Genomic DNA, 26,091 nt, shown 5'->3' with positions numbered 1-26,091 from the left:
TTATACTGTTTTTATTTTTTTTTGCTACTTGCATCTGGCATGCGTGCATACAAATGTGCTCAGATGAAGATTTGTGGATCTTGTATTACAGAACTCAACAATACATGTTTATGCACCTGTGTGAAGGACTCTAAACTGTAACTGAGGGTATAAATATTGTCGGAAGACCTATTTACCTACAAAAATGTGGACTGATTTAAATTGCCACTGATTCAAATTGCGACAGAGCTGAAAATTGGCCTGGGCAGGAAGGGTGTGAAAATGCCCTGTATTGAAGTGGTTAAATGTGCAAATGTGTAAAAATAATGTTTATAAGAAAAATCCTTTAATATGAGTAAATATTAACCACAAAAAAAAAATCTATAATAAACAAAAATAGTGTGTAGTGCTGCCGCTTTGAAAATCAAAAAAATCAAATCATTGCCTTAAAAAAATCTAATAAACAGACATTAGGTGGCGCTGCAAATCTTCATACCTCCAATATAAATACATTTTTTTTTTTATATTAAATCAATCTGCGCTACCACATGTAAATAAATTCTAATTAAATAGTGATACATTTATACAAAGTATCATAACATTTTTCCTTGTGTCTCTAGCTATAACACTATTAGGCTCCATGCACACTGAAGCTGATAAACTGCAGTTTATTGGAGTTTGGGCGTTTTTTGTAAAAGCCCATAAACTCCACTCTATGTTAGCCTATGTGTCCATGCACACATGGACGTTTTTCAGCTTTAATGAGCAGTGGAGTTTATGGGCTTTTTTCTGAACGCCAGAAATTCGCGTTCAAAGTGCCGTTTTTCAGCGGCAAAAAACGACAAACGCTCATTAACGCTCATTAACGCTCGTTCATTAGTGTTCGGCATTCTATTTTTCAATGCATTGTGGGATTTTTGGAGTGTCCTCTGTGTATTTTTATAAAAAAACGCCCATTAACGCTAACGCTGTAAAACGCTCATTAACGCTCATTAACGCTAGTATAAAACGCTGTTAAAAGCAGGTTTTTCAACCAGCGTTTTCTGCCAGCAATCTGGCGTCCAGAAATAGCTTTTTTGAGCTTCAGTGTGCATGGAGCCTTAGGTATTTCACCTCACCCTTGCATATAAATGTTCCTCTTAAAAAAGTGAAGCACAACACAAATATAAACAAACAAACCAAGACAACTGTGAATCAACTTAAAAGTCCATAGATCCAGTGCTTTAATCAAAAGTTATATATCAGTATTAAATTCATCACCCAGTGCTCTTCCTTATCCCCTGTGTTATTCCGAGGATCAGATCTGACGCCTCTCCTAAGATTCACCTCCAGCAGATAAGTAGATGGAACGTCTAAAGTGTCAGACTGCTGCTCCACTCTCCCCGTACAATTTTTCTCTCCTCTCTCCCCTGTGTCTCTTCGAGGGACAGGTTTGCCTCCTCTCCCGAGATCCACCCAGTGATTATATGCGTTTATGTGTCTTTTCCATTTTTAATGCTTTAATCCCACATTAGGTAAAAAACACTTTAAAAAATCTCTTGTCAGCCAGCTCACCACTATGTAAACTTTTGCGGCGGTAGTGTGACATCATAGTTAGTAAGGTTGAATAAAGACACCAGTCCATCCAGTTCAACCTGAGAGAGCGTGGGGGCATGTCTACAATTATCCCTATTTTATTTAAGGTACCCATAAAGCGCTGTCAATTTACACAGTGCTCCATATGTACATTGCACATTCATATCGGTCCCTACCCTCAAGGAGCCCACAATCCAAAGTCCCCAACTCACATTCATATACTAGAGCCAATTTTGGACAGAAGCCAATTAACCTGCAAGCATGTCTTTGGAGTGTGGGAGGAAACCGGAGTACCTGGAGGAAACTCATGCAGTCACAAAGAGAACATGCAAACTCCAGGCAGGTAGTCTCATGGTTGGGATTTGAACCAGTGACCCTTTTTACTACTAAGCAAGAGTGCTACCCACTACACCACCAATCTGATCATGGACTCGGCTCCTCCCTCCTAGACGGTTTGTGCCCTCCTATTGGACTTCTTCATTAGGCGGAAAGCTGAGATGTCTGAGCCCTTAAAAAAACTCAATTCATTTAGATATTCATGTGTCATGTGTCAGGTGTGTTGAATATGTAAACAAATGTTAGACTTTCTCATAGCACCAAATTTACAACCTTTAGAATCACTTAAAGTTGCTGTGTAATGTAAGCTGATTAGGTATGAAAACCTCACCCCAACACACAGAAATAGATGCTATTGCCCTACTACATTAAGATGGTGATTAGAAGACCCTGTTATTACTACTGATATAGATGCATTTTGTTTACTGGTGATGCCTTCTATTCACTTGGGAATAGTTTCTTATAAAAAGACAGAACAATTTAGATATGAATAGTTAGATAACTTAAACTTAATTGTGCTTTTACCTTTCAGGTCAACTCATTTGAGCAACTATGCATCAACTATACCAATGAAAAACTTCAACAGTTGTTCAACCACACTATGTTCATTCTGGAGCAGGAGGAATATCAAAGAGAGGGCATTGAATGGAACTTCATTGATTTTGGTCTTGATCTGCAGCCATGCATTGAGCTCATCGAAAGACCTGTAAGCTAATAACAAATATATGTTATATACCGTAACGTGTAATATAGCTTGTTTGGGTCTATACCAGTTTGTTTTTTTTCTTTCTGAAGAACAACCCACCTGGTGTCTTGGCCCTTCTTGATGAAGAATGCTGGTTCCCTAAGGCAACTGATGTCTCATTTGTTGAAAAACTCACTCAGGAACAAGGAAACCACATTAAATTTCAAAAAGTGAAGCAGCTGAAGGATAAAACCATCTTTGCCCTTCTTCACTATGCAGGAAAGGTATGTGTTGGGTTCTTTTGAATCTACTTCTGCTTCTATATTTTGTCACTTGTTAGAAAATGTAAAGTAAAAAGATCATTGTAATTTTATCTTAGAAATAAATAACCTATGTTTGTAACACGTACAGATTATTATATAATGCTAGTAAAAAAAAAGAACTCTACTACTGCTACTACTATGTTTCTGTTTACTCTTCAGGTGGACTATGATGCCACTAATTGGTTGACCAAAAATATGGACCCCCTGAATGACAATGTAACTTCACTACTGAACCAGTCATCTGATAAATTTGTTGCAGACCTATGGAAAGATGGTATTAAAATATTTCTATTATTAGCAATCATTATTCTGCATAAATGTGATCTAAAAGTGTTTTATAATAATAGACGTTGGTGCATAGCAATAAATTGTAGAGACATTATGACATGTAACGTTCTCTTCTGATCAAGGGAGGATTGCTGAGGCAGGCAGTTGCTAGACAAAGGGTCTTAGGTGTATAAATTATGTTGAAATTGGAAATCATCTGACAGTTTATTTTTTTTTTATCCAAATGGAGCACAAACATGCAGGTACCTATCAGACAGGTATAAATGTTTATCTACTGAGGAGGCAAGCCTGGTGCTAGCCTTCCTGAGAGTAACTGGATGAACATGTCTCTTAGCATCTGAAAGTGCCAGCAGACATAGCAGCTGTAGGTCATAATTCATGGTATTAGAAATAATCATCAACTTTCCAAATGTAACTTTAAGTCACTTTCATTTCACCTTTTCATTGGAGCTCTAAAGAGAGTGGTAGCCATTTGAAAAGGTGTAAGGTTAAAATGAGGCTAGAAGCAGCCACATCTTACTGTTCTACATGTTAGCCTATGCCGTAAAGCTATGTTCAGGTTTTCATTTTTTTTTTATAAAATTAGTTAGCAGAGTCATATATCTTTAAAGATAATATGTTTTATAATTCCAGTTGATCGTATTGTGGGATTGGACCAGATGGCAAAAATGACTGAAAGCTCCTTACCGAGTGCTTCCAAGACCAAAAAAGGCATGTTCCGTACAGTCGGCCAGCTGTATAAGGAGCAGCTAACCAAGCTGATGACAACACTGAGAAATACAAGCCCTAACTTTGTCCGCTGTATTATTCCAAATCATGAAAAACGGGTAAGTGAACATTTTTATTTGTTTTAAGAATTGTTAAAAAATATTATAGCACCAGTTAGTTTCCAAGTACACAGTAGCACTTACTAATTTGGTACACTGAATAACTGAGTAACAAAAGGTAACAAAAAAAATGTTCTGGGAAAGAACTCACAATTTTAAGCTTATTTATTATTTCATTAGTCAGGAAAACTCGATGCCCACCTTGTGCTGGAACAGTTGAGGTGCAATGGTGTCTTGGAAGGAATCAGAATTTGCCGTCAAGGATTCCCAAATAGAATTGTCTTCCAGGAGTTTCGTCAAAGGTAAGATTTGTTAGCATGACAACAGGATTAAAAGCAACAACTAGAAGAAAATAATGGTAAAAAGAAAACTTTTCTCATGTTTTAGATCCTATCAGGCTACAAAATAAGCCACTGCATTACATTTTTTTTTTTTATAACAGATATGAAATTCTTGCTGCTGGTGCTATTCCAAAGGGCTTTATGGATGGCAAACAGGCCTGCATACTTATGGTAATATAAACAATAAATAAACATTAATGTAATAGATTTTCACCTTGCTTCTTAACATTACACATATATAGTCACAGGAAGGTAATTCAATATCACATTCAGAAGCCAGGCCTACCTTTTAAATAGCCAAGGGACATGTGTCTCCACTAACAATTAAAGAGGCTTAAAAGTTAGGTTTGGGCTGATACTTTTTAAACTCATTGGTAATCTGACTCAGATTTGTTCAGATCCAACTATGTCATTAAACAAACATTTATACCCTGTATTAAAAAAAAATAGGTTACTGCGTATATTATTGATCATTAGATGAAGAGGGAATCATGTGCAGAAACATGGTCTGGACCTAGTTTTTGTACTGTCCATCTTGCACATACCATCTGACCACATTGGTAACATGCTATGGTCCCAGCATATCTACAAGCTCTTCCAGTAGCTCTCTTGTGTTTGCTGAAGTTAGGGATGGCAGGTGGAACACTTTTTGTGGCATTAACAGTGGTAATTAACTTGATAGAGAGGCCTCTAAACAGTAAAACATCATAGTTTGGATTTACTGCCCTACTGAGGGGCAATAAAGGAGGAAATAACTGGAATAGGGTATTACTACCCTTCGTGAACATATGCTCCTGGTAGCAGTATAAGCTTAACTGTGTGGCCTGACATACAGTGTACTGTAAAACACTCTTTATCTCTTCCTCCTCATTTCAAATATTCTATTGAGTCATGTGTTACTTCATGGCCTTTAGTTCAATAATCTTGGAATATCAATTGGTTATGTATATTGTCAAGACACTGTAGCTTTATTTAGTCAGTGAGTGAATGTATGCTAAATATATGCAGTGGCAAGATTAACTGTATAAATCATATATTTATCATATGATACAATAATAACAGTTTTCATATGCTGTATATTGTGGGGGGTATTGTAATTATTTTTTTGCAATAAGACTTGTTTTTATATATAAGGTAATGTGAGCTTCATGAGTGATTCTCTCAGAATAACTGTATTATGTATTTTCCTGAATCACTTTTAGTATATTGCCCCTCTGAAATATCTTAATGATTTGTTTGATAGGTCAGTGATTATTCTAATGAAAAAATGGTGTTTTACAATGTATATAAAATATCTTTCTTTTTAGATGAAAGCCTTAGAGCTTGACACTAATTTATTCAGGATTGGTCAAAGTAAGATATTCTTCAGGACAGGTGTCCTCGCCCACCTGGAAGAAGAAAGAGACTTAAAGATAACAGATATTATTATTGCATTCCAAGCTCAAAGCCGTGGTTACCTTGCAAGAAAGTGAGTGACACTGAGATATGGATTTTTTGCATTATATGTAACCTGCTTTACTTTAGCAGGAAACTAATGTTATAAGGAGCTTTTTACTTTTAGAAAAAAATAGGGAAAGCCCTTATAACCTTTTCTAGTTACTAGTGCAGAGGTAATTTAATGCTCTTACCTTTCATTTCTACTGCACAATTCTGCTGGCTTTTAATTAGGGTTCTGTGAATTTTACTATCAGGAAGGTGACAAAGTGAGAAATGCAAAGTTTTGATTCTAGAATTACTATCCGACTGGCCAATAATTCTGAGAAAACAATCCCCCTGACCACACATAAGAAAACGTACACACAGACTGCCACCACTCATAAAATATGGTCAAGCTAAAGACCCACATTTCTGGAACTTCTAATAAGAGGGCCCTGCTCTCCAGCAGGTATCAGGACTAATACAGGTTTTTGCCAAAAAGATAATGATTTTTCTAGCACTGAAAATTTAGCTAAAGTTTTTTTTTTTTTTTTATAACCCATGTAGTTTATTATATATGCATTGCCCAGATTTTCAGATACAATATATAATACTATTAAGTTAGTTTTGGTTGCTTAATAGTACACACTTATTCAAAGACTAACATTCAAGAAAAACACCTTAAATTAAAGGGAAGGTAAAAATCAGAAGTATATTTCTGCTCCAGGGACCAGTCAAATGTGAAGGGCTGGAGGTTGCACATTAGCTAATTTACATAGGTATGTGTAAAGCTTGCTAAAGAAAAATGTTAAACCCATGTAATATCCAGGACTCATATATACAAATATGTAATTATGATTAGTGATTGCTCCACTCATTTATCTGTATTTAAGGACCAAACACAAATACAAACATGAAATGTTATAGTTCCAGAGGGACCCACATTTTTAATAGCTCTCTCATATTCCAAGATTTTACAGGCATATTTATATTCTTTTTTAACTAGTTGCTGACCGCCGACCGTCAAATGACGGCCAGGCGGCGCACCTATTGTGGCGGGAGGCCGTCATATGACGGCCTCCCGTTTAAACAGGGAATGTGCGCGATCGTGCGCGCGCATCCCTGTTTCTTCGGTGGCGGCGTGTCACGGAGACACCGCTCGCCACCGAAGGGGGCGAACAGCCATTCGTTATGGCTGTTTACCACGTGATCGGCCGTGATGAAGTCACGGCCGATCACAGATGGTAACACCCCGAACGTGCACGCGCATGCGCACGTTCGCGAGCGCGCTGCGCGTGCACGTCGGTGGCGGCGTGTTCCCCGGGAACACTGCTCGTCACCGACGCTGGTAAACAGCCATTGGCCGGCTGTTTACCCACGTGATCGGCTGTGATCCTTTCACAGCCGATCACTCAAATGTAAACAAACCGCGGTAACGGGATGTTACCGGGTTCTCCTCCTCACACACCGATCGTGTGTGAGGAGGAGATTGCGGTAACATCTCGTTACCGCATACAGTGTACACCAAACATACTGATTGCCCCCCCCAATAAAGAGGACCTGTCACCACCCCTCATAGTACCTGTCAATCACAGTCCATCAGAGTACCTGTCACAGCCCATCAGAGTATTTGAGTACCTGTCACAGCCCATCAGAGTACCCGAGTACCTGTCCCGGCCCATCAGAGTACCCGAGTACCTGTCACGGCCCATCAGAGTACCCGAGTACCTGTCCCGGCCCATCAGAGTACCCGAGTACCTGTCCCGGCCCATCAGAGTACCCGAGTACCTGTCCTGGCCCATCAGAGTACCCGAGTACCTGTCCTGGCCCATCAGAGTACCCGAGTACCTGTCCCGGCCCATCAGAGTACCCGAGTACCTGTCCCGGTCCATCAGAGTACCCGAGTACCTGTCACGGCCCATCAGAGTACCCGAGTACCTGTCACGGCCCATCAGAGTACCCGAGTACCTGTCACGGCCCATCAGAGTACCCGAGTACCTGTCCCGGCCCATCAGAGTACCCGAGTACCTGTCCCGACCCATCAGAGTACCCGAGTACCTGTCCCGGCCCATCAGAGTACCCGAGTACCTGTCACGGCACATCAGGGTACCCGAGTACCTGTCACGGCACATCAGAGTACCCGAGTACCTGTCACTGCACATCAGGGTACCCGAGTACCTGTCACGGCACATCAGGGTACCCGAGTACCTGTCACGGCACATCAGGGTACCCGAGTACCTGTCACGGCACATCAGGGTACCCGAGTACCTGTCACGGCACATCAGGGTACCCGAGTACCTGTCACGGCACATCAGGGTACCCGAGTACCTGTCACTGCACATCAGGGTACCCGAGTACCTGTCCCGGCCCATCAGAGTACCGGAGTACCTGTCCCGGCCCATCAGAGTACCGGAGTACCTGTCCCGGCCCATCAGAGTACCGGAGTACCTGTCCCGGCCCATCAGAGTACCCGAGTACCTGTCCCGGCCCATCTGAGTACCCGAGTACCTGTCCCGGCCCATCAGAGTACCCGAGTACCTGTCCCGGCCCATCTGAGTACCCGAGTACCTGTCCCGGCCCATCAGAGTACCCGAGTACCTGTCACAGTTCATCTGAGTACCCGAGTACCTGTCACAGCCCATATGAGTACCTGTCACCGCCCTTCAGAGTACCCAAATACCAGTCACCAAACCATCAGAGTACTTGTCACCAGGCCATCAGAGTACCTGAGTACTTGTCACCAGGCCATCAGAGTACCTGAGTACTTGTCACCAGGCCATCAGAGTACCTGAGTACTTGTCACCAGGCCATCAGAGTACCTGAGTACTTGTCACCAGGCCATCAGAGTACCTGAGTACTTGTCACCAGGCCATCAGAGTACCCGAGTACTTGTCACCAGGCCATCAGAGTACCCGAGTACCTGTCACCAGGCCATCAGAGTACCCGAGTACCTATTACCAGGCCATCAGAGTACCCGAGTACCTGTCACCAGACCATCAGAGTACTCGAGTACCTGTCACCAGGCCATCAGAGTACCCGAGTACCTGTCACCAGGCCATCAGAGTACGCGAGTACCTGTCACCAGGCCATCGGAGTACCCGAGTACCTGTCACCAGGCCATCAGAGTACCCGAGTACCTGTCACCAGGCCATCAGAGTACCCGAGTACCTGTCACCAGGCCATCAGAGTACGCGAGTACCTGTCACCAGGCCATCGGAGTACCCGAGTACCTGTCACCAGGCCATCAGAGTACCCGTGTACCTGTCACCAGGCCATCAGAGTACCCGAGTACCTGTCACCAGGCCATCAGAGTACCTGAGTACTTGTCACCAGGCCATCAGAGTACCCGAGTACCTGTCACCAGGCCATCAGAGTACCCGAGTACCTATCACCAGGCCATCAGAGTACCCGAGTACCTGTCACCAGGCCATCAGAGTACCCGAGTACCTGTCACCAGGCCATCAGAGTACCCGAGTACCTGTCACCAGGCCATCAGAGTACCCGAGTACCTATCTCCAGCCCATCAGAGTACCCGAGTACCTATTTGCAGCCCATGTCTCATAGAATATACGTTGGGGTGTTTGCTTTCCAAAATGGGGTCATTTTGTGGGTAATTGCACTGTCCTGGTGGTCCAGGACCTTCAAAAGTGTGATGGGTAGGAATGAAATAAGATGTTTCATTTATGCTCCTAGAACGCCTGAACGTACTACATCAATGTTAGTGCTCTGTATGTGGCCAGGCTGTGTAAAAGTCTCACACATGTGGTATTGCCGTACTCGGGAAGAGTAGCAGAATGTATTTTGGGATGTAATTTTTGCTATATACATGCTATGTGTTAGAAATATCTTATAAATTGACAATTTTGTGTAAAAAAAAATGTGTTTTAATTTTTTTCCACATATTCCAAAAACTTCTGGAAAAAAAATTAACCATTCAAAAGACTCATTATGCCTCACAGATTATACGTTGGGGTGTTTGCTTTCCAAAATGGGGTCATTTTATGGGAAATTCCATTGTCCTGGTACTCCAGGGACTTCAAAAGTGTAATAGGTGGTTGAGAAATGAGAGAGCGTCATTTTTGCTCGTAGAACGTCTGAAGGTACTACATCAATGTTGGGCCTCTGTATGTGGCCAGGCTGTGTAAAAGTCTCACACATGTGGTATCGCCGTACTCGGGAAGAGTAGCGGAATGTATTTTGGGGTGTAATTTGTTGTATGCATATGCTGTGTGTGAGAAATAACCTGATAATATGACAATTTAGTAAAAAAAAAAAAAAAAAAAAAAATCTTAATTTTGCAAAGAATTGTGGGAAAAAATGACAACTTAAAAAAACTCACCATGCTACTTACTTAATACCTTGGGATGTCTACTTTGTAAAAAGGGGTCATTTGGGGGGTATTTGTACTTTCCTGACTTGTTAGTGTCTCAAGAAATGAGATACACCTGATGTACTGAAGGCCTGATCAGAAGTGATCAATTTTCAGTGATTGGCACCATAGTTTGTAGACTCTATAACTTTCACAAAGACCAAATAATATATACTAATGTGGGTTATTTTTACCAAAGATATGTAGCAGTATAAATTTTGGCCAAAATTTATGAAGAAAAATGACTAATTAGCAATAATTTATGACAGAAACTAAGAAAAAGGCATTTTTTTCACAAAATTTACGTTTTATTTTATTTATAGCACAAAAAAAAAAAAACCCACTAGTGATTAAATACCACTAAAAGAAAGCTCTATTTGTGTGGAAAAAAGGACGCAAGTTTCATATGGATACAGTGTTGGATGACTGAGTAATTCTCATTCAAACTGTGAGAGCGCTGAAAGCTGAAAATTGGTCTGGTCAGGAAGGGGGTGTAACTGCACTGTATTGAGGTGGTTAAAGACCTGCTCAAACCAAAACTGTATTTTATTTTGGATAGAGCAGGGAAGAGTTTGCTTATAAATAATGTCTCTATGAATCCCCAACCCCAATCACTGTAAAGATGTTTTTCCTGAAAGTGATATGTTCCAATAATTCTGAACCCTAAAGTCTTTGAAACAAAAATGTAGTATGCAATTGAATTGTACATACACCTTTTGCTTTTATAGGGCATTTGCAAAGAGACAACAGCAGCTGACTGCTATGAGAGTCATCCAGAGAAACTGTGCTGCTTATCTAAAGTTGAGAAACTGGCAGTGGTGGAGACTGTTCACTAAGGTAGGTATGGCGAAAGAAACAACTTTATATGTATAAATGCCCATCTCACAGATTTACTGCTTTTAATTCATGTATGTGATAACAGTTGTATCCTGCATGTGACTCTTTGGCAGACTATAATAAAGGCAGACTGCCTGCAGCCCCAAACTCCAAAAGAATCCATGGAATAGAATTGTAATGAAGAGAATGAGCACAGACACAAAATGTGTTTGAATGTCAATTCCTTAGCTGCATATTGGCTTCTACAACAATGTTAAAAAATATCTAAAAGTGTTAAAGCTGTATTAACCTCTGACAATAAAAAAAAATGTAGGCCCCCCAGGTGGTTTAAGTCATAATGTGCTAATATGCACTGCATACTAGCACATTATGACAGACTTACCCTAAAATGGAGTCCCCCTAGTGGTGCTAAAATGCTGTCCCCCTAGGGGGACAGCCCTGCTGTCAGTGCTGTTAGCACTTCCAACTTCACCCGCTCTTTTTTTCCAGGTTTGACAGTAGTTTGAATGGTGGGGCGATGATGACATCACTCCTGTGCATGCACATGGGAGTCTCGGCACAGCGCTCTCAATGGACGGCATATTTTGGTGCGCCGTCTATGAAGAGAACAGTGTGCATGCGCCAGTGACATCACCACCTGCTATAAATGTTAATATATACAACGTAGTTATCATCATTAAATACCCAGTAGCAATAAAGTACCTATCAAGCAGTGGTAATCCATACTATTCAGGTAAAAAGCCTGCAGTTTAGATATGCTAATGAAACACAGGGGTTGATTTACTAAAACTGGAGATGGCAAAATCTGGTGCAGCTCTGTAGAGAAACCAATCAGCTTGCAGTTTTTTTTCAAAGCTTCATTGAACAAGTTGAAGTTAGAAACTGGTTGGTTTCTGTGCACAGCTGCACTAGTTTTTGCACTCTCCAGTTTTAGTAAATGTGTTGAAGGTGTCCAGTGAAAAAAGAGGGAGAGGGGGGAGAAGCAAGCAGCAAGAGTATGTGTATCATTAGTCGAGCAAGACAGACATATCCCTAATGGTGTTCCCTGCATCTCCAGGGGGTTTGGTTCAGTAGTTCACAATTGAGAGCCCAGAATGTCTTGATATTCAGGTGAACAGGTAAATTCAATCCAGTAGAACCATGTTTTACAGAAACTATCTTACCTGTGATTTGTGGGAGTTTGAATTCCTCCATTAGTTTAATTTAATTGATCTTGGCTAACCACGGACTAATGAGAGGAGCACAGGTTGTTTCCAATATAGTAGAATACAGGTGTTAACTGCATTGAGCAGGTGTATCAGTAGAAAACACTTGTTGTGCTTCTTTGCCATTGGGGCTAAGTGCAAAAGGAAGGCAGAAGGATCATTTGGCATTTGGACATCCGTCGACTTAAAAATCCAGTATTTAGCTTGTGTCCAGAAGTCCCAGGGACCCATACAAGGCCAGAAAACATGGAGCATGGAGCCCTCCTCTTCCCGACATCTCCAACACAGTTGGAGCAGAAAGCTGGAACAAATATGTACAGTCCTATGAACCTGATACCACCTTGCTAAAATTTTGTATCCCGTCACTTAGGTTTTACATGAAATTGATGCTCTTTGAGTCATATGTATAATTCTTTCTCTTTGTTGACCAGTGAAGTTTGTATTTAGGTCACACACACACATTTAACAAGGTACCTCTGAGGTGTAGAGTTGTTATTTTTGATGTATGCATAAATATACCAAACAATACATTACAATATATTTGTGTTCCACCCTTCACTGAATGTCATTCTTCTTTCAGGTCAAGCCTCTTTTGCAAGTGACCCGTCAAGAAGAAGAAATGCAAGCTAAGGATGACGAGCTTAAACAAGTCACTGAGAAATACCACAAAACAGAGCTTGAATTGAAGGAACTACACATGAAACATGTGCAGGTATAGAGACGCAAACATTTCTCTCTATCTCAACGTATCCATTCTTTGCCAGTTTCATTGTTATTATTGAATTATAATTGTATAACTCAGTCGAGTTCCAAAATAAGTTGTCAAGCCCATCTAGATCAAATAATGGGAAAAAAAAACACACTCAGACCAATAGAAAACCTCCACATGCACTATCCTATACCTACAGTTGATCCAGAGGAAGGCAAAAGAAACCCCAATAAATCATGAAGTCCAATTAGCTCCAAAGGGGGAAAAAATTATCCCCCAGGAGGCAACTGGATATTCCCTGGATAAACTAAAGCTGCTGTTATTACTTATAAATATTAGTATCAAGGTCAATTTTGTGCATTTGTGAAATAATTCAGGTCTTTTTTTAAAATGATCTACTAAGCTGGCCATAACTAGGTCTTGAGGGAGACTAATCCACATTTTCACAGCTGTTACTGTTAAGAAGCCTTTCCATATTTGGAGGTTACATTTCTTTTACTCCAGACATAAAGAAAGCCTCCTTGTGCTTTATATGACCTTAACTTGAATAACTCTACACCAAGTTCACTATATGGACCACTTTTGTGTTTATACACTTATTGTTTGTTCCATCAGATTACAGAAGAGAAGAATGTCCTCCAAGAGCAACTTCAAGCTGAAACAGAGCTGTATGCTGAAGCAGAAGAGATGAGGATACGTTTACAAGCTAAGAAGCAAGAACTGGAGGAGATTCTTCATGAAATGGAAGCCAGGATAGAAGAGGAAGAAGAACGTGGCCAGCAACTGCAAGCAGAGAAGAAAAAGATGCTGCAGCAGATGCAGGTATAACATAGCTTACCATGTTGCTATTAGATGACCTACTTTGATTGCTATAGACAACTATAAATGTTTAAAACTGAAGTTAAATATGCATATATTTAGCTTTTTGTGGCTTTATCATTCCCCCTCATCAGCATGCTAAAAATCCCATTATAAAAACTCTTTCCATTACATACCTTGTTACTGAGTGATGTCATCTCTGGATTTTTATACTACTCTATGCAATGCAGGCAGATCATGATTGGTGTTAGGGGTCAGCAGGGTGCTATACATACTGTAGTTTCCTGAAAACATCACAGCACTCTGTCTCACTACTCCTCCTGACAAATCATAGTCCTAATGCAACCAGTGGGCTGCCTCTTGTGAAGAGTTATGTAAACATCAAAATGCCTTAATGGGTGGTTGGCACATGCCACATGTCATGCTCAACCTCCAAAAGCTAAAGACCAGGCCAGGGACAGTCATACTGGGGGAGGGGAGTTCTAGATGATGTTGTTTGTCCTCCAGCCAGAAAATAAGTGGGATCTATCTGACTTATTGTAGCTTCTACTGCACACTGTAAGAGACGCATGGTTTACAGTTAAAATAGAGTAAGCAAACTTTGATACAGGAGTGGAACCTATGAAATTGTGCAAGACTGAAGATAAGGCTGGTTCAACTTTAATTTAGCACAGTTTTCATACCGTCGAAATTTTCAGGATCTGTGCCATGACTTTGTATGCTTTTTGTTAGGACCTGGAGGAGCAACTGGAGGAAGAGGAAGCAGCCAGACAGAAGCTGCAACTAGAGAAAGTGACAGCAGAGGCCAAGATCAAGAAATTGGAAGATGATGTTCTTTTAATGGATGACCATAACAACAAATTAACTAAGGTAGAGCCTTTACTACACTGGAAAAATGGAAGAAGGCCTCTGGATGCCAAGGCCAACAGGAAAATGTGTTGTGTTTAAAAGAGAAGTATGGGTTTGTTCTATTTTTGCTAATCATACTTACCTCGGTGGATGGAGCATCAGATTGATGTTGCAGCTGTCCCCCGGCATCTCTGCACTGAGAACCTAGCCACCAAACAACGCCAATGGCTCGGTTCTCACTCCTTCCCAAGCAGAGCGATGCTGTCAGTCAGCATCGCTCCTGTTCTGCTTCTCCACGCTCATTGGAGTGATGAGCTGTGGAGGGGTGGGGAGAGGCCATCTCATTGTCTCAATGAGACGCTGGATCCAGACTTGGGAAGTCATGATGACGCAGCGCCTAGATTCAGTTCGCATTGTGCGCTATATAAGTATTTCATTCATTCATTCATTCATTCAGTGCCTCCACTGATGGCAGTGACGTTAAGACCGCTTTCCGCTGAAAACGGGTCACAGGAGTGCAAAACAAATTGCACTCCTGTGACCCTTAGGAGAAGTCCAGCCTAAAAAGCTATGGCTGGACTTCTCCTTTAACCCAGAAAGTTCTACCAGACAGGGGCAGCACATCTTTTTCTTTCTATTGCAGAAAAACAGATCCTCGCAGTTTTTTTGACAGCAACTGTGATTTTTCCTTAAGGGCTTTTATCGCATCTATATGCACAAAATAATCTTACATTTTGTGCATAACTGTGGTGTTAATTTACTAAAGCTGGCAAGTACAAAATCAAGCTCACTTCTGCATTGAAACCAATCAGCTTCCAGGTTTTATTGCCAAAGCTTAATAGAACAAGCTGAGGTTAGAATCTGATTGGTTTTTCTGCATAAGTGAGCCTGATTTTGCGCTTTTAAACTTTAGTAAATACGCTCCTGTGTGTGTTACACAAAGTAGGGTGAAGAACATTCAAGAATAAAAATTCTAAACATTTCATATATGTGAAAAATGTATGATGCATGTGTTTTTATGTTATATATGTACTTATATAGGGCTGAACATTTTTGCAATGCTTTACACCAGGGCTCAAAATTTCAAGTCCTCAGCTACTCGCCAGGCCTTAAAGCGTTTGTTAACCCAAAAAAAACAGTGCTTGTGCTATGTAATCTGCCCCCTAAACTGTAAAAAAAAAAAAACTAAACCTACCACTTCCTATATGCCCCCTCTAATCAGATCACGATAACTAGGGCAGATCTGCCCTGATCACTGTTTTCAAAGTGCCTCCCTCTGTGATAGGCTGCCCTGCTCCCTTTTCCGTTCTCCTCTCTCCCCCCCGTTTTCCTGCCTGTCATTCCCTTTTGTGTCTGTCTCTGGACCAGCCCCACCGTCGCTATTTTTGTAAAATACATTTGCTAAATTTTCACTGCCAGTCTCTATATTAGAGGCTGGCATAGCATACTGTGTCATTTTTTTAAAAAAACGAGTGCTGTAAATACCTAATATCAGCTGTCTTCAGGCCAATCATGTGACTCTCGCCCGCTTTACAGCTACGATACATTGCTTCTGCAGAGGAGACGAGTGGTCACGTGATCTCCCTGGCTGACATCAGAGGGCGATCACGGCCCTTCCCTCAGAAGACATGTACTGTAGCTGGAAAGCAGCCGCGAGTGATGGAACCAGCCTTACAGCGCTCGTTTTTTAAAACGAATGATATAGTGTGCCGATGCTACCCCCCCAGCTCTCTCAACAATGGAACCCCAGATCTTTTACCAATGCTACCCCCAGCTCTTTCATTAATGCCCCACCAGCTCTCTCACTAATGACCCCCCAGCTCTCTCACTAATGCTGCACCCCAGCTCTCTCACTAATGCTACCCTCCAGCTCTCTCACTAATGCCCCCATCTCTCTCACTAATGCCCCCCAGCTCTCTCACTCATACCCTTCCCAGCTCTCTCACCACTGCTGCCCGCCCAGTTCTCTCACAAATGCTACCCCCCAGCTCTCTCACTAATGCCCCCAAAATATCTCTGACTAATTGTACCCCCAAGCTCTCTTGCTAATGCCCCCCAGCTCTCTCACTAATGCTCCCCAGCTCTCTCACTAATGCTACCCCCAGCTCTCTCACTAATGCCCCCCAGTTCACTGACTAATGCCCCCCAGCTCTCTCACTAATGCTACCCCCAGAGCTCTCTCACTAATGCTAACCCCAGCTCTCTCACTAATGCTACCCGCAGCTCTCTCACCAATACCCCCAGCTCTCACTAATGCCTCCCAGCTTTCTCAGTAATGCCCCTAGCTCTCTCACTAATGCTACCCCCCAGCTCTCTCACTAATGCTACCCCCCAAGCTCTCTCATTAATGCCCCCACTCTCTCACTAATGCTACCCGCTGCTCTCTCACTAATGCCCCCCCCCAGCTCTCTTACTAATCCCCCCCAACTCCCTCACTAATGCCCCCAGCTCTCTCACTAATATCCCCCAAACTTCCCCACTAATGCCCCCCAGCTCTCTCACTAATACCCCCCAGCTCTCTCACCAATGCTGCCCCCCCCCCCCAGCTGTCTCACCTCTTAGAAATATAGCAGCCGGCACCATTCTGTTTTGTATTTCTGTTTTTTTTTTCTTCTGCACAGTGCCACTGGCAGCTCCAACTGTTGGAACTGTAGCACAGACCCAAGGAGGAGTTTATCAGCACTTCACTTGGCTCTATGCTACAGTTCTGACAGATGGGCAAAGAAGGTGCCTCAGACTGGAACAAAACAATGTGATCGGTTGTGGTGCCAGGACCCGGGGCACCCACCAGCAAATGTTGGGCATGTGCTCTGGGTGCCTAGCGCTTGCACAAAAAAGCTATCTCTCCAAACTAAAACATGCAGGGCTGCAAGATTCCTTACCAGGGGAGTCGCTGAGAGGCAGAACGTGGGAGCAGGAGTGGAAGGTGAAGGACGGAGCTGGCCTGAGATTGCCATCAAGTCGGGAAGGTTGGGGGTTATCCCCTCAACATCCGCCAGGCGCCTCTTCTCCTCCCTCAGCAAGATCCTGGCTGCTTCTGCCTGCTTTACACATATATCATACATTCACATCAGTCTCTCCCCTCAAGGAGCTTACAATGTAAGGTCCCTAAATCATGCAAGGAACAATTTAGACAGGAGCCAAATAACCTATAAGCATGTCTTTGTAGTGTGGGAGGAAACCCACGTAAGCATAGAGAGAACATGCAAACTCCATGGAGCTAGTGTTCTGGTTGGAATTTGAACCAACAACCCTAGTTCTGCAAGGTAGAAGTGCTAACCACTTTACCATTCATTACTAAGTGGGCTCTTAATAGGCACTGTAATGCACAACAACATGCTGCATTGCAAAACAATGGTGCAAATTGTCACCATTAGCATTGGTTTTATTTTCTACACAGAAATTGTGTTTTCCTTCAGAAAAACACATCAACCCCCATAGACATGCTGATAAAAATATAGGCAAATCAATTTTGGTGGTAATAGAGAATAATTGGAAGTTAAAAAAACATGATTTATCTTTTTTTAAAAACAGGAAAGAAAAGTGCTTGAGGAGAGAGTGAATGACCTTACCTCTAACCTGGCAGAAGAAGAAGAAAAGGCAAAGAATCTGACTAAATTAAAAAACAAACATGAATCCATGATCTCAGAACTGGAGGGTATGACAAAACGTTTGCTTTACCAGTGATTTGAGTAAGAATATATGCAGATATGGGGTACTAGTCATTTTGAAATTTGGAGAAAGATCTTCTGTATCAATCGGTATAGGAAGAACAGCTCCAAATTGGTCATATTAATAAATAAGAAATACTGAAATAGAAAACACGAAAAACATTGTGACCATATAATGTATTTGTCACAAAAACCATTTGTAACTTGAAACGAGCCTTGTATGTTTTAATTTTGAGAGCCAATAAGTGTTGTGTAATTGCCAGCTTTATATTTATTATAACAGGGTGTCGTGGCTGAGGTTTCATAATTGGCATGTTCATATACCTGTGAGAGTCTGCTATATTGGACTTATGTCTAAGTCCTGGAAATGTTTTTTTTTACCTTTGATAAGTGTGGGAAAGGGATGGACCATGATAGGGAGCGAGGATAAACCATTACCTAATGAGGGTACAAACAGTAATAAAGTTTAAAGAGGATTTTAACTCTACTCTGTCCAACTAAAAAAATAGTGTGTTGCTGCCTGCATACCTGTGTAGATTTTTCCCTCACTGTGACCACTTGTCAATAGAGCAAGAAGAGATGGTAAATTTCTCTCCACTGAGGATGCAGTCAGCAGTAAAAACCTTCCTCACGCTCAAAAAAACAAAAAACAAAGTCAGAATTTCCATATAATGTGTAGTTTTAGATAATTTTTTATTTTTTTGTTTTGTTTTTACTAAGGCAAAACTGACTTTTTTAGGCTTCGTGCACACAGGACTTTTTTAACTCTTCTAGAAGCCAGCAGTGTTTTTGCAACAAAAAAAAACACCTGATGCTTGTAAAAGTGTCTACGCTTTTACAAGCATTTAGGTGTGTTTACAAGCATCAAGTGCTTGGGTGTTAATTCATTTGATTGGCCAGAACAAATCATTGCCCTGGGTGCAAGGACCACATGAAATGGCATGGGGGGGGGGGGCAGATTTGGCATGCGGGCCTTGTGTTTGGTACATGTGCTCTAGAGTATGCAGGTTGCATGTTGAGGTACCTGCCCAAATATTGTTTACATGTAATGTAATAGAAAAATGAGGCTACAAAAGTTTTAAAGTGCATGCGTTAGTGTGCTGTATATTTTTCAAGTGGCAAGAACATTTTTTTTGAGGTTAGGAGACAAAAATATAGAACAGAAATGTTATTTACCACTGCCCTATAAACTCTACAATACTTACTACTAGCCTTTAAACTATGCATTACTTACTCCTGACCTGTACACATCGCATTACATACAACTAATCTGTGAACTCTGCATTACTTACTACAGACCTTTGAACTCTCCATTAATTACTACTGACTTTTGAACTCTTTTACATATTACTGACCCCTGGACTCTGTGTTACTACTGACCTCTGTGTGAAATACTACTGACCACTGCTCTGTATTAATTCCTCCTTATCCCAGAATCCTTCCTTACAAACTACCTGCTCTAGACCTCTAAACCCAGCGTTATTTACTACTGTCCCTTGAACTCTGCATTATTACTACTGACCACTGAGTTACATACTTCTGACCTCTAAACTCACCATAATTTACTCCTGACACCCTTACTTTGTATTACATTCTACTGACTTGTAAATGCTGCTACATACTACTGACCCCTAAACTCTGCTTTACCTACTCCTGTCCCCAGCAATCGGTGCTACATACTCCTGACCTTTGAACTCTGTGTTACTCACTCTTGACCTTTGAACTCATTGTTACTTACTCTTGAAGTTTACACTCTGTGTTACATCCTACTGACTCCAAACTCCACATTTAATACTACTGACACCTGCACTGTGCATAAGGGTGGAAGCCAAGTTTCTCATGGATGCTACAACATAGTTGAATACTGTCTGTGATACTTTTTTATTTGAACAAATAGTTACATTTTCAGAACGAGATTTCAGGTTGTTCCCTTCTTCTCAGTCCAAGCAATACCTGGACCAAGAAAAAAAAGGAACATCTTAAAAGCTTCTCTTGAAAATGTAATTGTTCATATAAAAAAGTATCATGGACAGTACTCAACTGCGTTGTTTCAAGTGCACATACAGGAGAGAAACAGTTATATTTTTACAGTGATAATACCACAAATACTGGGGCTTAATTTACACGCACACATCAAGCCATGCACCGTGAAGCAACACTCACTTTATTGGCCACACCTCCAAGCATTCAGTGGGCACCACATTTTCTTCTTCATACCATCAAGACATCCCTCAAAACTATGCATGCATATCTTGGTGCCTCTCATTTGATTGTTTTTTTTGTCTCCATACCTTGAACATCTGCCTCTTGTTCTGGAAGTCTGTGACCAATTGTTTTAGGGTGTTTAAAAATGACAGCATGATGTTGTGATTGCGACTAAAAATTAGGGCATGTTTTATAGAAAAAAGAGGGCATAGCCTGTAGGGTTTTCCCAGATTTCATTTAAAAAATCTGGTAACCTTAACTTTTCATCTGTGCATGTGTGAAACCTATTTTGTCTTCTAGTTCGTCTAAAGAAAGAAGAGAAAAGCAGGCAAGAATTGGAGAAAACAAAGAGAAAGCTGGAAGGTGAAGCGAGTGATCTCAATGAACAAATAGCAGAACTACAGGCACAGATTGCTGAGCTCAAACAGCAGCTGGCCAAAAAGGAAGAGGAATTACAGGCTGCCCTTGCCAGGTAAAATTAAATAATAAAGAATGTGCATATTTACAGGGTGGGATATTCCAAAATATACTGTATATACACTAATATAACTATTATACAGACAAACTGTCATGGATGTGTTTCAGAACTTCACCAATCATTATGTACTCAGAATTCATTTGGGTAGAATGGAAAATATGTTTGTACTATGACTGTCTCTCCAATGGGTATGCTACAATTTGTTTGCCCCTTCTCATGATATGCACTGGTACCAGATAACCAGATCTTAAAAATGTTATATTTTACACGTTTAACTATAAAGTATATGTAAACCCTCACCTTGTAAAATAACTAATTCAGTTTAAAATAGAAATGAAAGGCAAAAACGTGTGTATAGATTATGGCCTCATGCACACAAGCAGAAAGAATGCTGCTGTTAGAGGCAACTGGCATTTTTTTCATGCCCTGAAAGCAGCTTTAGGTTATATGTACATTGTGTTTCTTACAGACGTATTTTAGAGCAGTGTTCAGTAGCACAAAAAGTGTTCCAAACCTGCATTCAGAGTTTTCCAGTATAATTTATGCCCATGTGCACACATGTACTTAAACGCAGGCATATGCGCATACGTTTATTATAATAGCTAGCAAAAAATAATAATATAGCCAGTAGAATGAGTTTGTGCACTCATGTACCACTAAAGGCATTTTATATACCAATTTTTAGCAGAATAAATGCAGCATATTTTCATAAGCCCATGTGCTTGAGGCCACAAAAACATTAGAACTACCTTTTTTTCCACCTTTTTTATAAGTGATCGCATAATCTCTGTTCTCAGAGTCTCGGTCTTCCCAGTAAATGGCTGTGTGGGGGTGGGGGGGACGTGTCGGGGCAAGTCTGTTCATTGCAGGAGAGCAAGCTAGAGAAATGACCATGCTGTGTCCTCTTGCTTAATGTGGTCAGTTGTTGATAGGAAAGTAGAGAGACTGGAAGGAACACCAAGTATTTCACACAAAGCAAGCAGTACAAAGAGAACAGGATACAGTACTTTTTTCTTACAAGTGCATGGTACAGCAGGCACATACCAGGAATATGAAATGTTGGGTTTACATATTCTTTAAAAATCAGTTCAGAATGGGAGTCAAGTTTGATAACCTAATCTTGGTGGATATGGATAATTATTTTAATGCATGAACTAGAACCACTTGAGTCTAATAATATGATATGCTGTAGAGACAAGTACAATACCTGGATATGGATGGTAGCACCTGTATTACAATCTTGTTGTACAACTAAAATGTTGCCTCTCTATTTTGTACACCATGAAGGCTGGAAGATGAAATTGCCCAGAAAAATAATGCATTGAAGAAAATACGTGAATTGGAGGCACATATCTCAGACCTGCAAGAAGACTTGGAGTCAGAAAGAGCAGCAAGAAACAAGGCAGAAAAGCAAAAGAGGGATTTGGGTGAAGAGCTGGAAGCTTTGAAGACGGAGCTGGAAGACACACTTGACAGCACAGCAACACAGCAAGAACTCAGGTGAGTAGATCACAATGCCAAGAGAGCAACGTAGATCAGACAAGGTATTGAGGTCTAATTAGGCCTAATGATATGTACAGCTTAGTGTTATTTTAAGAAATATGATCCTTGTGCCTTAGAGCTTTGGGTTACAGATCTGGAGAACTGGGGAAAGTGCAGAGAAGAGCAACTAAACTTATAATAGGCATTGAGGAGCTCCGCTATGTGGAAAGATTAGCTGAACTGCATTTATTCACTTTAAGGCTTCATGTACACATAGCCTACTTTGACTGCTGGGCACGGGAAAGCGCAAAACACAGCAAAATGTTCCTATCCTGAAATCAATTCTTTCATGTTCAGAAGAGGGAGGTGGAAGCTCCCCTAGCAGCAGCACCTAAATGTACATGGACACATAGGTTTTTATGGAGTTGAGTTTAGGAGCTTTGGAAAAAAAAATAGGAGCTGTAGTGTACATGAAGCCTTAAGAAGGGGCGATTAAGAGGGATATGATCACCATGTATAAATACCATATGGATTTATTTATATATGTGGTCCCTATAGTGAACTTTTTACTTTCAGGTCTTTACAGAGTACAAAGGGACACTTTATACATCTGGAGGAAAAGAGATTTAACTTTCACATACAGAAAGGCTTCTTCCTCTCCCCTCAAAAACTAGTTTGGCCAGCTCAGTAGAATGTTTTAAAACAAATGCTGCATGCGTTCCTAAATTCACAAAATCTAAGGCCGCGTACACACGCGGGGACTGTTCGCCCAACTTTGTCCGCTGAACAGTGTTTCGGCGGACAGTCCGCTCGTGTGTGGGCTTTCAGCGGACAGTTTCAGCGAACAGTCCGCTGAACAAGGTTTTTCGGAAATTCCGAAAAACTGTCCGCTGAAACTTTGTTTCAGCGAACAGTCCCCTCGTGTGTAGGCTTGTTCGTCAAACTAAGTTCCGCGCATGCTCAGAAAGGATTTACACGCCGAAGTTTGCATTGCAGTGTATAGGACGTCGTTTTCTAGTCCCGTCGTATGTGCCGTTCACGTCATCGCGCACGGTTTCAGCAAACTGTTCGTTCGTTGTGTGTGGGCAAGTCCGTCCATGCTAATTTTGAGCGGACTGTTTGCTGAAACTGTTTGACGGACAAAGTTGGGCGAACAGTCCCCGCGTGTGTACGCGGCCTAACTGGATATTAACATGTAACAACACCAGGGATAGGATTGCCTCCTGGGGGATCAAGAAGCAATGTTTCCCCTGCTTGAGTAAATTGGATCATGCTTTATTGTTTTTTTTCCTTCCTCTAGATCACCTGTGGGTATAGGAGGGTGTATATGGAGGTTTTCTATTCTTTTTTTCTCTATTAATTGTACTAGAGCAGGGCCCACTTAACCTGGGGTCTATGGAACTCTAACTGGTCCACGGGTGGTTTTCAGGGGGTTTGTGAGGGTCAGAAAAAAAAACAATTACAATAATATTTGTAAGAAAAGAAGTGAGTTTTTTGTTAAGATTGTTTACTTTAGTCAAGCTTTGTGTATGTCATATACTGTATGCATGAGGTAATTACATAAAAAAAAAAAGTACATATATTCACTGCACGCAATTTTTTTGGTTTATGCTCCAGAGGCTCCATAGCTTTTATCTGATTCTTAAAGGGGTCCGTGACTCAAAAAAGGTTGAGAACCACTGAACTAGATGAACTGTAGGATTCAGGAACTGTGGGTTAAGCCCAGATAAACACGTACCGAAAATTGTCCGGTTCGGCAGGAACCGTCCAACTTTCAGTATGTGAGTACCGTTGTCTGTTCAACTGGCTTCTGACGAACAGGCATGCTGAAAAATCACAGACATCATTGTGTTGATGCAAGTATCTGTCAAGTTTGTTTTCCTTCAACCCGAAATAAAACTATCCGTGTATACCCAGCTGATATATTTCAAGAATTTCTTTTTTTTCATTTTGATGATTATGGCTTACAGCTAGTGAAAATCCAAAATTCAGCATGTCAGAAAATTAGAATATTATATATGACCAATAAAAAAAAAAAAAAGGATTTTTAATACAGAAATGTTGACTTACTAAAATGTATGTTCATATACAGTATAGTATACACTCAGTACTGGGTTGGGGCTCCTTCTGCATGAATTACTGCATCAATATGGTGTGGCATGGAGGCGCCCGTGGCACTGCTGAGGTGTTATTGAAAGCCCAGGTTGCTTTGATAGCGGCCTTCAGCTCATCTGCATTGTTGGGTCTAGTGTCTTCCTCTTGACAATACCCCACAGACTCTATATGGGGTTTAGGTCAGGTGAGTGTGTTGGTCAATCAAGTAAAGTGAGCAAGTCAGCAGAGGGAAGCATGAAGTTACATAGTTACATAGTTACATAGTTAGTCAGGTTGAAAAAAGACACAAGTCCATCCAGTTCAACTTTAAAAACAAATAAATAAAATAAAAAATAATCGTACAATCCAGATACCCAATTTTATGCCCACAATTGATCCAGAGGAAGGCGAAAAAAAAACCCAGCAGAGCATGCTCCAATTTGCTACAACAGGGGAAAAAAAATCCTTCCTGATCCCCCAATAGGCGATTGGATTTTCCCTGGATCAACATTACCTATGTTAGTACCTAGTTATATTATGTACCATCAGGAAAGTATCCAAGCCTTTCTTAAAGCAATCTACTGAACTGGCCAGAACCACCTCTGGCGGGAGTCTATTCCACATTTTCATAGCTCTAACTGTGAAGAAACCTTTCCATACTTGAAGATGAAATCTCTTTTCCTCTAGACGTAAAGAGTGCCCCCGTGTCCTCTGGGTTGACCGTACAGAGAACAACTCAACACCAAGTTCACTATATGGACCCCTAATGTATTTGAACATGTTGATCATATCCCCCCTTAATCTCCTCTTCTCAAGAGTGAATAAATTTAGTTCCTCTAATCTCTCCTCATAGCTGAGTTCCTCCGTTCCTCTTATCAGTTTGGTTGCCCTTCTCTGCACTTTCTCCAGTTCCCCGATATCCTTTTTGAGAACTGGTGCCCAAAACTGAACGGCATATTCCAGGTGAGGTCTTACTAATGATTTGAACAGGGGCAAAATTATATCTCTTTCTCTGGAGTCCATACCTCTCTTAATACAAGAAAGGACTTTGCTCGCTTTGCAAACAGCAGCTTGGCATTGCATGTTGTTATTGAGCTTATGGTCTACCAAAACCCCCAGATCCTTCTCCACTATGGATTCCCCCAGTTGTACTCCTCCTAGCATGTATGATGCATGCATATTCTTAGGCCCCAAGTGCATAACTTTACATTTATCAACATTAAACCTCATCTGCCACATAGTCGCCCAATTAGACAGTGTATTGAGGTCGGCTTGTAAATTGGAGACATCCTGTAAAGACGTTATTCCACTGCATATCTTGGTGTCATCTGCAAAGACAGAAATATTACTTTTGATCCCAGACCCAATATCATTTATAAAGATGTTAAAAAGTAAGGGTCCCAACACTGAACCTTGGGGTACACCACTGATAACCTTAGACCATTCAGAGTAAGAGTCATTAACCACTACTCTCTGAATTCTGTCTTCTAGCCAATTTTCTATCCATTTACAAACTGATATTTCCAAACCAGTAGACTTTACCTTACACATGAGCCGTGTGTGGGGAACTGTATCGAATGCTTTTGCAAAATCCAAGTATACC

At 41.2% G+C, this 26,091-nt stretch overlaps 1 protein-coding gene across 3 annotated transcripts in view; it reads left to right on the top strand.

Annotated features, from left to right (window-relative positions):
* LOC143924551 (myosin-11) overlaps positions 1-26,091 on the top strand; it is a 141,661-nt gene that overhangs the window by 88,971 nt on the left and 26,599 nt on the right. For all 3 annotated transcript variants that reach the window (XM_077448926.1, XM_077448925.1, XM_077448927.1), the window contains 14 exons: positions 2,423-2,596; positions 2,686-2,859; positions 3,058-3,172; positions 3,820-4,013; positions 4,194-4,315; positions 4,456-4,525; positions 5,662-5,822; positions 10,868-10,976; positions 12,762-12,893; positions 13,506-13,712; positions 14,442-14,579; positions 18,093-18,216; positions 20,735-20,906; positions 22,200-22,412. In XM_077448926.1, coding sequence (XP_077305052.1) covers positions 2,423-2,596; positions 2,686-2,859; positions 3,058-3,172; positions 3,820-4,013; positions 4,194-4,315; positions 4,456-4,525; positions 5,662-5,822; positions 10,868-10,976; positions 12,762-12,893; positions 13,506-13,712; positions 14,442-14,579; positions 18,093-18,216; positions 20,735-20,906; positions 22,200-22,412 — 2,105 coding nt within the window. The remainder of the gene's footprint in view (positions 1-2,422; positions 2,597-2,685; positions 2,860-3,057; positions 3,173-3,819; positions 4,014-4,193; positions 4,316-4,455; positions 4,526-5,661; positions 5,823-10,867; positions 10,977-12,761; positions 12,894-13,505; positions 13,713-14,441; positions 14,580-18,092; positions 18,217-20,734; positions 20,907-22,199; positions 22,413-26,091) is intronic.

The sequence above is a fragment of the Lithobates pipiens genome, unplaced genomic scaffold (genome assembly GCF_037356315.1).
Source record: "Lithobates pipiens isolate NorthernLeopardFrog02 unplaced genomic scaffold, aLitPip1_a1.2 Scaffold_22, whole genome shotgun sequence".
NCBI lineage: Eukaryota > Metazoa > Chordata > Amphibia > Anura > Ranidae > Lithobates > Lithobates pipiens.
This window is presented reverse-complemented; position numbering and strand designations above follow the sequence as displayed.